Source organism: Terrapene carolina, unplaced genomic scaffold (genome assembly GCF_002925995.2).
Source record: "Terrapene carolina triunguis isolate 2854851 unplaced genomic scaffold, T_m_triunguis-2.0 Scaffold139, whole genome shotgun sequence".
Classification (NCBI taxonomy): domain Eukaryota; kingdom Metazoa; phylum Chordata; order Testudines; family Emydidae; genus Terrapene; species Terrapene triunguis.
Window position 1 is genome coordinate 4,177,638 of NW_020664490.1, and position 12,299 is coordinate 4,189,936.

General features: G+C 42.0%; 1 protein-coding gene across 2 annotated transcripts in view; it reads right to left on the minus strand.

Annotated features, from left to right (window-relative positions):
• Nucleotides 1-12,299, minus strand: part of LOC113405053 (ubiquitin carboxyl-terminal hydrolase 12-like) — a 74,948-nt gene that overhangs the window by 12,814 nt on the left and 49,835 nt on the right. The window contains exons 5-7 of one of the 2 annotated variants that reach the window (XM_026653481.2): nucleotides 6,470-6,546; nucleotides 6,095-6,178; nucleotides 5,256-5,347 (exon numbers count right to left, since the gene is read on the minus strand). In XM_026653481.2, the coding sequence (XP_026509266.1) occupies nucleotides 5,317-5,347; nucleotides 6,095-6,178; nucleotides 6,470-6,546 (192 nt within the window). In that variant the 3' untranslated portion in view covers nucleotides 5,256-5,316. Of the gene's footprint in view, nucleotides 1-5,255; nucleotides 5,348-6,094; nucleotides 6,179-6,469; nucleotides 6,547-12,299 lie in introns of those variants that run through there. The other variant, XM_026653482.1, reaches the window with a different exon arrangement.

Genomic DNA, 12,299 nt, shown 5'->3' on the forward strand with positions numbered 1-12,299 from the left:
GCACAATGCACATTGTATTGGCCTTATACTTATGTATAATTTTTCTATTATTTCAATTATAGCTGTCTGTATTAACTACAGCTAAAGTTTCTTTTTAGTAGCTGCCTGAAAAAGAATCTGTGACAAATGCATGTTGCACCGCAAGAAATAATCTTATAATTGTTAAGGCTCAGAGTTTTTAGAAGTACAGATCAGGGTGGATGTTTAGCACTTTTACCAAGTCCATATCAAATTCAGGAAATAAAATTAAAAATTCAGTCTTAACTTTGTTAGCTCTGTCTTCTTCAAATTTAGAACCATTCAGCATCCTCTCATACTTCTGCTTTCCTAATCTCCATAAAATTACAAGTGTCCTATATGGAAAGACAAGAAACCAAATAGTTACTTGACCTCCATAATCTCCTCTTAACTTGGCCAGATATTGGACCACTTCAGGAATATCCAAACTCTCAGCTGTCTTAACTTAAACAAGTGCTCTTTTCTTATCTTAATCTTGTTCAGATACAGTTAAGACAGATCGCCACACATAGTATCTTGTACACAAACTTCTCCAAAGATCTTGCTGTCTTAAGTATTCTATTCCTTACCGAAACATGCACAAGTAATTAGGGTAGTTCTTGAGACTGCATCCACAGAAATTATCCTTAAAAGCAATCTTCTGACAACCAAAATATATACAGGACACACAAAACCAGATAGATAAGGTATCCACAAACTTTCTTTGCAAGGAAAAATATCAGTTCACCCAAATCAAGCTTCTTTGAGAAAATAAATACTATGAAAGCTCAATTTTAGCTTTCATTTTTTACTGTGTCCATCTCTTCAAGTAGTATACAGGGCTAACCCAATAAGCCACACTTTAAAACAATCAAAACTTAATTTTTGTGATAAACTGATGTGCCCACTTTTCAGAAACCCCTCACCAATCTTGACAGCAGTCTCTCTAGCACTCTATCTGACCTTTATCAGTAGTTATGCTTGATGTTGAAACTCATCCCAGATAAAAGGGAAGTGACACTGGTTGGGGGTGGGAGATATGGAAGATATGGCAAGAATATCACCAGTCCCCATAACTGAAAGGACATAGTGGATGGAGGGATAGCTCAGGGGTTTGAGCATTGGCCTGCTAAACCCAGGGTTGTGAGTTCAATCCTTGAGGGGGCCATTTAGGGATCTGGGGCAAAAAAATCGTTGGGGATTGGTCCTCATTTAAGCAGGGGGTTGGACTAGATGATCTCCAGAGGTCCCTTCCAACCCTCATATTCTATGATCATCTGATCATTTGTTGACTGGGTTCATTAATGTGGGAATCTCATTAGGACTCCCAGCTACTAGTAGAGAAACAGATAGCAGTTATACCTAGGTCAACTCTTTTATTCATCTAAACAGGCAGGAGGTTGCAACAGTTACTTTCAGATGTGGGCCTTGCAGTGGACTGTCACTTTGAGATTAGATTATGGCGCTACCTCTTAAAATTGCAGCAGGTGTGGAATTTGGTGGTCTTTTTATTAAGCAGTATTTCTTTTAGGAAGTGCATTAAACCAGTACTTGATTATCTGCACTGGCCATTAGTTTTCATGTTGATTTTAAGGTGTTGGCTTTGACCTATAAAGCCCTAAGTGACCTTGGTGCTTACCTATCTAAGAGACCACCTCTGTATATATGACAGGGAAGGTGCCAGCTACAGCCTGTTTGTCATAAGAGATGGGTGGCGGGGGGCTGCCATTAGCATCACAGGTCTTTGAAACTTGTCTCCACCTTTAGTCCATGACAGTTTGAGCTTATTAACCTTTCAGGCATTGTGCAAGGCTGACATTTTCACCTTGACCTGTAAGGAGATAGGAAATGGGCAAAGTTGGGAAAAGAGAGAGGACTCTGGTGATGATTTTTTGGGTGGGACTTACTAGATTTTTGTTATATTCACATTATTGCTTGATGATGGTGTAATTGCTGGAGTCCATTTTAAAATTTATAATAAACTGTAAAAGGTACTCAGAGCTTGGAATCAGTGCTCTTTTATTTAGCGTACCTATTGTGAACATTATGGTGAAACCCTTTTTCATGAGTTTTATTTTTTGGATGACTAAACTTATGGAGTTTTGAAAAATAAACAATTTTATCATAATTTTGTTTATACTGTATCCACTTCTGCATCTCTCCACTTTTTCTAACCCCCACTAATACTAGAAAGAATATTGAGTGCCTTTGTTTGTGCATTATTCTCGTTCTACTTATTCTTCATTTGAAGTCACTGTGAAATTAATCAGTTTCTGTGATAATTTTAATATCACAAAGAAGATATCTTTCTGAAAACCTTTCACCCGAGAATCTCAGCGCCTGCTAAATAAACATCAGTAAGTATTAGTGAACTTCAGGAATGAGTTTAAGAGACTTACCCAAAATGACATGTTAGAGCTATGGTATAATCAGAAACAGCACCTTAGGCCATGTCTACACTACAAACTTTTGTCGATTTTAAGTTATGTTGGCATAAAGCTACTGTAGTTAGCATATTGCTTGTGCGCACTCATACTTTTCCTCTTGTGTGGGCAGTGCGCATACTCATCAGGAACACTTGTATCAATGCACAGTGCAGTGCACCATGGGCAGATACCCCAGTGTACAACCCATCACCATCAGGCACACTGCCTTTTGGAAATTTTGCCAATGCATGGTGGGGCAAAAACAAGTTGTGCAGGGCTGACTGGCAGCAAGAGGTCAACAGTCCCAGTACAACTATCTCTATCCCATAATGTCATCAGTCTGCCATCATTTTCGCACCTTTTTTTTTTTTTCAAAATCCCACAAACATATGTGGCCTTCCTCGCTGTCCACCATCTCTGACAGAAGTATGGCATTTGCACAGTTCTGCACTATTTTCATAAGCATTGCAAGCACAGGGCACAGAATCCTGCAGTAATTGCAGAGCTGCAAGAAGAACCAAAACAGTGGGGAACATGATTTCTTGGAGGACAGACTGCTTTGGGACAAAACGAGAACCAATTCAAGGTTGTTGGTGGCATTCACAGAGCAGCTGCTGGTGGGGGAACACCGCTTCCTGTGCCTGAGAAATGGGCACTGACTGGAGGAATCGCATCATAATACAGGCTTGGATGATGAGCAGTGGCTGCAGAACTTTCAGATGCACAAAGCCACATTCCTGGATCTGTGTATTAAGCTCACCCCAGCCCTCCAGCACACAGACACCAAAATGAGAGTTGCACTGACAGTGGCAAAGCACGTGTTGATTGCATTGTGGAAACTTGTGATGCCAAATTGCTACCAGTCAGTTGGAAATCAAAGTGGCGTTGGAAAAATCCACTGCGGATGCTGTCGTCATGCAAGTGTACAGGGCCATTAATGGTCTCCTGCTACGCAGGACTGTTACTCTTGGCAATGTGCAGGACATAGTGGATGGATTTGCAGCAATGGGGTTCCCCAATAGGAAACCGAACTAGATGATAGACAGCACATATATCCCTATTTTGGCACCAGACCACCTTGCTACAGAGTGCATCAACAGAAAGGGCTACTTTTCTGTGGTTATGCAAGCACTGGTGAATCACCAGGGACACTGCACTGACATCAGTGTTGTGGTGCAGGACACCCGCGTCTTCATGTAGGAACTTCTTTCCTGACAGGAAGATTGTAATTGAGAATCTTAAAATGTCAATAGCAATCCCACATGCAGCCTAGTTGTAGCCGTGACAGTCCCAGGATATTAGAGAGATAAGGTGAGTGAGGTAATATCTTTATTGGGCCAACTTCTATTGGTGAGAGAGAGACAAGCTTTCGATAGTGATCCTGGGCAACCCAGCACACCTGTTGCTCTCCTGGCTCATGAAGCTGTACACTGGCCACATCGACAGCACCAAGGAGAGATTCAACTACCGGTTCAGCAGGTGCAGAATGACAGTTGAATGTGCTTTTGGTAGACAGAAGGGACGTTGCCATTGTTTACTCACAAAATTAGACCTCAGTGAGAAAAATATCCCAATGGTCATAGTTTCCTGCTGTATCCTGCATAATATCTGTGAAGCAAAGGGAGAAAAGTTTCCACTGGGGTGGAGGGAAGAGGTGGGCAGCTGGTCTCCTGAGTTTGAACAGCCAGACAGAAGGGCTATTAAAACAACTGAACGTGGAGCTAGATGTGAGGGATCATGGGCTTCAAACCCGGGCCAACATGTCCCTAGGCAATGCCAAGGTGACGACCAACATCCAGAAGCTCACCTGGTTAATCAGGAGACGGTCCAGCAAAGGGTTAGCTTGCAGAGGGCCCTGCCCCCAAAGCTCCCAATTGGGGAAACATCCAGCCCCCTGTCTGGTTGAAGGGTTCTATATAAACCAGGAAGTAACAACAGGAAGTTGTCTGAGCAACTAGCTGACTGGCTACTATTACTGACCCCTCTTCCCTACCTGACTCCTGAGTCCTGCATTCCTGCTTGCTCCTGGTTTCTGTCCTCCTATCCCAGACTCCTGTCTACTTCTAGTTCCTGCTGTCCTGCCCTACACGCCAGGTCCCTGCTCCTCCACCTTACCTCTGACTCTGTCTCCAGCTCTGACCTCTGGCTTGCCACCTGACACCATCTCTGACTCTGAACTTTGGTTTGGTACCTGACATTATCTTTGGTTTTGACCCTTTGCTTCAGCCAATGGGTCTGAGTCTGACCACTAGACCTGACTGTCCATGCCCTGTTCATTGCACTATACAGCTTAGGGAAGCTTTGAAAAAATCACTGTAATAGTGAGCCACAGTAATGCATTTTGTTGTTCTGTGCTCTACGTGGACCTGCTGTTTTGTGGCCTATTAAGAATTATATGGTGCTTGATGTACATGTATGAATATCTCTGGAGATATTTAAGAGTAGGTTAGATAAAGGTCTATCAGGGATGGTCTAGACAGTATTTGGTCCTGCCATGCGGGCAGGGGACTGGACTAGATGACCTCTCGAGGTCCCTTCCAGTCCTAGAATCTATGAATCTATGAATATAACACTGTCAATGCATCTATTAATTTTGTTTGAGAGTGATCCTGTGAGTTGTGTCACACTGTGCAGTAACACGTAATTGGTTGCTTTCACAACTAATAAGCCCTCGCCAGCATATGTGAACTAATACAGATGAGTTATGTTTCACATAATGGAATTTTATTTTGAAAAAAAAAATTCAGTGCATAAATAAATAAATAAATAAAATAAAACCTGTGCAAGAGAAACTAATAAAAAGCATTCTGAACATCTTTCCCAGACCTGATGAAGAGCTCTGTGTTGCTCAAAAGCTTGTCTCTTTCACCAACATAAGTTGGTCCAATACACATTACCTCACCTGCGGGGGGCTGGTTGTCTCCCTAATAAAAAACAAATCATTTTCAGTAAAAATGTTCTTAAAAGGTGAAAGAAAAATATTACAATGTTAGGCAAAGGGCAAGAATTTTTTCTAAACAGAAAATATTTCAGTCTTCCAAGAAACTTTGTGCTGCTTTTTGGAAGGACTATGTCAGGTAGTAGTTTAATATAATAACTTAAATTTATAAGAAAAGAGAAAAAAGTAAAAATGGTGATATTATTACAAGATTAATTCTGATTGAATCAAAGAAAAATACAGGTTTGTCAACTATTGCTATGAATCTCTCTTATAATAGACGTTAAGACCTATACGGTTAATCTGAATTATTCTATGTATGCTACCTCTACTAAGTAATGCCATTAATGTTTTTGATCTTACCATCTTTTCTCAACTTAATATTATAGCTAAGAAAAATACAGACAAGTTTAAAAAGTCATGCAAAATGTATGATTGTCACTGTTTTACAGCTTGATTTTCACCCATCGTTTCTAGTTTGTTTTGTTCCTAAAAGACAAGCTGTATTCTTTCCTTGAAATAAATCAAGATGATCAAGAGCCCAAACCAAACACTTATGCATATAAGTAACATTACTTATCTGAATATTTCCATTGAACTCAAAGTAAGTGGAGTACAACTCAGTAAGTTATTCATGATAAGCATCCACAGAATCAGAGAGGGAATTTTTTTTTTTTTTAAATCATTAACAAGTTCCAAAAATGGAAATACATATTTTCTAAGTACACTATACCTTTTATGTGCTTCCTGTTTACTGCGACATTCTTCACAGTAATATTTGTATTCACTGCACAGAGTTTCTGTATTGCTGAAACCCCTGAATATAACAGAAAGGAAAATGCAAGATGTAGAAACTACTCCTTGATTTTGAAATATATACTGATTTTTAAACAAAATAAAAATCACACTGTTTTACATCATGAGTTTACATGGTCATTTTAAATAAACAGGGACAATAAGCATGTAAAATAAACATTTGGACTATCAAATTAACCTGAGCTATTTTGCTTTACTTCTTCCATTTTCATCTTCATCAATTTATTATTAGTTAACATGGTGACAGATTAAAGACTCAAATAAATATATAAGCATTTGTTTGTGCATGTACCTTAAGCAGTGAGTAATTGATGTATTTTGCTCTACATCAACAGAAAGGTCTAAAAAATCTTCATCTTTGCTGCTTATCTGCAGGGGAAAAAAAGACAGATTATTAAAATAAATCTGCAATAAACTATAACCAAAATTGATTGTAGTGATTAACCTCACCATTACTGACAATTTCTACTGCTAGATACTAGATCTTATCCTTGAACGAGAAGAAAAGAGGATGCATTCACCTCAATCTTACTGATTTAAGTACACCTCTACCCCGATATAACACTGTCCTCAGGAGCCAAAAAATCTTACCGTGTTATAGGTGAAACCGCGTTATATCAAACTTGCTTTGATCCGCCGGAACGCACAGCCCCGCCCCACCCGGAGCGCTGCTTTACCGCGTTATATCCGAATCCGTGTTATATCGGGTCGCATTATATCGGGGTAGAGGTGTACATACTTAAGTCCTTTTGAAATCTAAGGTGTGGTAGACTTTTCCCTTTCTGATTTAGGATCAGGACAGAAGCTTGGAAAGTGGTACCCTGGTTAGGGGAAAGGAAGACAGGGATTTTGGCAAAAACTAAGATAAGTGTTGAAGATCATCTTGTCACTAGGGAATAGCAAATATGGAGGACTAAGGTGAAGTACAAGAATTCTAATTTTCTTGGCCAACTTGATTGCTATCCAGAACTAATGTCAGAAGGCAGAACCACAAATCTACCAAATGGAAAATCTTGAAGGGCGGTTCGCACAACTCTAAGGGGATTAAGTACAGTTGCCCTAGAACCAATGAGGGGCTATCTGAAAGGCAGAGGAAAGATTCCACTGTACACCACCTCTGCAAGACTGCTGAAGATTCTGAAGTGCAGAGCCTTTAATGTAAAAGGGTCTTCAATGGAAAATCTTCTGTAGAAAATCTAATATGGGGGGGATTCTGAATCTTTTTCTTAAAAAAGGCTTATCCTGTATCATGTGGAAAGTGCCACCTTCACCTCATTGTACCTCTTTCGTTTTCTCTTTTTTGTGGGTGCAGCATGGTAAATAAGGAAGTGTTATTTACTCTCTCATAACAACACAGGAACTAGGGGAAATTAATTGGCAGCAGGTTTAAAACAAACAAAAGGAAGTATTTCTTCACACAACGCACAGTCAATCTGTGTAACCCTTTGCCAGAGGATATTGTGAAGGCCAAGACTAACAGGGTTCAAAAAAGAACTAGATAAATTCATGGAGGATAGGTTCATCAATGACTATTAGCCAGAATGGGCAGGGATGGTGTCTTTAGCCTCTGTTTGCCAGAAGCTGGGAATGAGCGACGGGGAATGGGTCACTTGATGATTACCTGTTCTGTTCATTCCCTCTGATGCACCTGGCATTGGCCAGTCGTAAGACAGGATACTGGGCTAGATGGACCTTTTGTCTGACCCAGTATGGCCGTTCTTATGGTCAGGGCATCCGGAGATGCTTTACCACTTCAGGAGTGCCCTGTTGTGGACCAATTCAAAAAGATTTAATACACTTGGGTTCTAGGCATTACTGGGCCCAAGATGGTGTCAGCATGAGAGCAGAGGGATATATACCCCTTGGGAAAGCATCAGCAGGTCTAGGCAACACCTTCCCTTGGCCAATCTGGGGAAATTAGGATTAAAAGAGTCACAGGATGACTAGTGCTGTTTAAGACATTTAACTGCCTATCATGCTGACCAATACTGTTTTGCTGTTTTCTTGTACTCCCAGATCTATCTGTCTGTATTCATCTGTTGTCTCGTCTTATACTTAGATTGTAAGCTCTTTGGGGCAGAGACAGTATTTTTTGTTCTGTGTTTGTACAACACCTAGCACAATGCGGTGCTGCTCCATGACTAGGGCTCTTAAGTGCTACAGTAATACAAAATATTATTATTATTTAATATGACCTGGAAGGGAGGAAATGTATAAGCCAAGGAAAATTCCTTGGAACAGTAAAGCATGCCTTTAGCTGGTGTTTCTATGTCCAGATACATTTTAAAAAAGGGGAGAGTTTGTCATGGAAATATATTGCCAACAGGTCAACAATGGAGATACAACAGATCCTTAAGAAATGGTGTAATATCTCTGCCTTTAATGACCACTCCCCTGGAAGAAACTTGTATCAGTTTAGCAAATTCACTGTGCATTTAAGGTGACCCAGATTAAATAAGGCCCTACTGAAAGCAGAACTGCAAAAGAGGCAGACTCCCTAAGCAGAGTGGGTTTTTTCATGTCATACTGCCGATTCAAGTACGCAACTATTGATGTGCCTCACTTTATGAGGTTGTATTTTCCTTGAATTAACCTTCTGAACACCAATAAATGCTAACCCAATTGCATTGGGTGTTTTTGTGCTGTGCTGAGAAGGCATCCTTGTGTGCTCCCTATCCCAAGACGCTCATGTCCAATGCTATGTGTATTCTGGCTGGGACAAGAGGAGGCAAGGAGGGATAGTATCAGGCTGCCTCATCTCCTGCAGAATCAAGAAACTTTGAAGTATGTGGAGATGTAGATGAGAACCCTAACCCACACTGAAGCATATGTGAATAATAGTGAAGCGACAAAGGAGTGTGAAGGGAATTGTCTAACAGATATATTCCTCCTTCAAATCCATAGGATCGGCCAAGGCATACTGGCCCAGATGTCCATGACTCTGAGGTGGTACACCTTCCATAAGGATAGGTTACTTCCCATGTAGTAACTTCAGTTCAAGATGTGCTGTCCCTTTGTGTAGGGCACTTTTGGGTTGCACAGGCGCTCCATACACCCAGGACTGGAGATTTTTCCTTAGCACTGTCTGCCTGATCCATATGCATGTGCCACCACTCTCCTTGCACTCTGCATTTAGGGAATAAAGGAGGCTGCCAAACCACCAGCAACTTAGTTCCTTCACTACCGTCAGTCCCCAGTAGGGGGAAACCAGGCAATGGGGAATGAGGGCAGGCAGTGCACTAGACCAGTGGTCTCCAAAGTGGGGTGCGCGCAAGAGTATTCTTCGGGGGGAGGGGGGATACGGCAGGAGCAGCACCGCCGGAGTGACTTTTATTTATTTATTTATTTTTGCTTCCACAGTTTGGCCAGGAGCAGGGGGTGCGTGCTCAAAATTTTTTTACTGATGGGGTGCGCGATCAAAAAAGTTTGGAGACCACTGCACTAGACATAGGGACAACATCTTAAAGAACTGAAGTTATTACAAAGTAAGTAACCCCTCCTTCTCCAATTAATTTGTCTTATGTGTAGTGCACTTCAGTTCATTCACAAGCAGTGTCCCTTTAAAGGAGGTGGGTGCCTGGTGTCCTATGACACAATAGATTGCAGAACTGCTCTGCCTAAAGCACCATCAGAAGCAGCTGCTTGCACCAAGGGATAGTGTCTCGCAAAGATGTGTACAAAACTCCAATTTGTTGCTGTGCAGATGTCAGTAAGGGGGACAACTCTAAGGGACACTTCAGATGCTGCCTGAGCTCTAGTCAAGTGTGCTCTCACAATGCCCTCAAGGGAGATGTTAATCTTGTAGCAGAGTAGGATGCAAACTGAGATCTATTTCAACTGTTTCTGGCACGAAATGGCTTCTCCTTTCATTTGTTCCACAAATGACAAAGTCTATGACATTTGAAGTAATTTCATCCTTTGCAGGTAAAAGGTAAGAGCCCTACACACATCTAGTAAGTGCCATGCAACCTCTTCCCTGCTAGAAAGAGGTTTACTGTTAAAAACAGTAGTTGGATACTTTAGTTCATGTGAAAATCTGACACCACCTTAGGAATGAATTTCAGATGTAGTTTCATGGATACCTTGGCCTAGTGGAGAACTGTATCGGGGGAGGAGAAGGAAGGGAGAATAAGCCATGAGCACTGCCTAGCTCTTAGACCAGGGGTAGGCAACCTACGGCACACGTGCCAAAGGCGGCACACGAGCAGATTTTCAGTGGCACTCACACTACCCGGGTCCTGGCCACCAGTCCGGGGGGGCTCTGCATTTTAATTTAATTTTAAATGAAGCTTCTTAAACATTTTAAAAACCTTATTTACTTTACATACAACAATAGTTTAGTTATATATTATAGACTTATAGAGAGAGACCTTCTAAAAACATTAAAATGTATTACTGGCACGCGAAACCTTAAATTAGAGTGAATAAATGAAGACTCGGCACACCACTTCTGAAAGGTTGCTGACCCCTGTCTTAGACTCTGACTGAGATGATAGTGACCAAAAATGCTATCTTTATGGAGATATGTAGTAGAGAGCAGGATGCCAGCGACTTGAACAGTGACTAAGAGTACGTCTACACTTACCGGAGGGTCCGGTGGCAGGCAATCCATGTTCTGGGATCGATTTATCGCGTCTGGTTTAGACGCGATAAATCGATCCCGGAAGTGCTCGCCGTCGACGCCGGTACTCCAGCTCGGCGAGAGGAGTACGCGGCATCGATGGGGGAGCCTGCCTGCAGCGTCTGGACCCGCGGTAAGTTCGGACTAAGGTACTTCGAATTTAGCTACGTTATTAACGTAGCTGAATTTGCGTACCTTAGTCCGCAGTGGGGGCTTAGTGGGGACCAGGCCTTAGTAAGGGTTGATAAAACAAGGTTCAAGTCCCAGGCTAGTACATGTTTTGCCACTGGAGGGAAGTCTAGAATTACATCTTTCAGGAAGTGGGCAGTGACTAGGTGAGAAAATACAGAGTAAGGGTACATCTATGCTGCACACTCTTCACAGTGGCATGTAGAATACATACACTATGCCTCCCTAGCATGGGTATAAATAGCAATGTAGATAGTGCTGCACTGCTTTGGAATGTAAAAAGACAGCCCTGAACCCTGAAGGTATGCACCCTATACAGCTTTCTACACGCTGAAGCAGTGGCTCCCATGTCTACACTGCTATTTTTAGCAGTATAGTTTCTTGCTGCCTCCTCATTGATAGAGCTTTTCCCCATCACAGAGAGTTGCCAAAGCTCGTCCCCATGGCAGGGAAACACTCGGGAAGCAAGGAGGCATTGGGGAAAGGCTCCGGCAGCTCCTCACTGCTGGAGCCTTTCCCTGCTACCTCTCCCTTGCCAGAGTCTTTCACTGACGCAAGTAGCTATACAATACAGCGTGGAAGCAGCCTGCTTTCTACTTGGGCATGTAGCTACACATATACAGCATGCTGTCACCAGTGGTGTGCAGTGTAGACATAGCCTAAGCGGATGACAGCACAGATGGCCACCAGGTGTACCCTGAGAGACCCAAACAATAGCCCTGAAGATTTTAAGTAGAAGAGGTAGTTCACTACACGTGGATTCTTTGCTCAAAAGGAGGAAATTCCTTGTCTATTAAAACAACAAAATGCAAATCTTCTCCATTTTAATTTGTAAAATTTCCCAGTAGAGTCCCTTTCTATTGCTGCTCAAAATAGCCTGTACATCTGCTAAACAGGCCTTTTCTAACACTGACATCCAACCAAATACATCCCCTCAGATGAAGCATAGCTGATTTGGGTTGGCAAGTCCATCCTTTGCCCTAGGTTAATATCCAGGGGAAGGCAGTGAGGAGGTCAGGACAGTTGCAAAAGAATAGGGTACCAGAAATGGTCCCAACCTGATGCTATGAGGGTGAATTGCACCTTGTACATTCTGATTTTCTTCAACACCTAAAGTAATAAGGTAATTTGGAGGGAACGAGTGTTTCAGGGCTCCTTACCATTACATGAGAAAAACATCACCCAAATCACCTGGCACTTGTTCACATGGGACATGAAGAGATCTGTGGATGCAAGATCCCACACCCATAACATCCCCCAGAAAGTTGGGTCATGCTGGTCTCATTCAAGTTCTGTGGAGAAATGTCTGCTT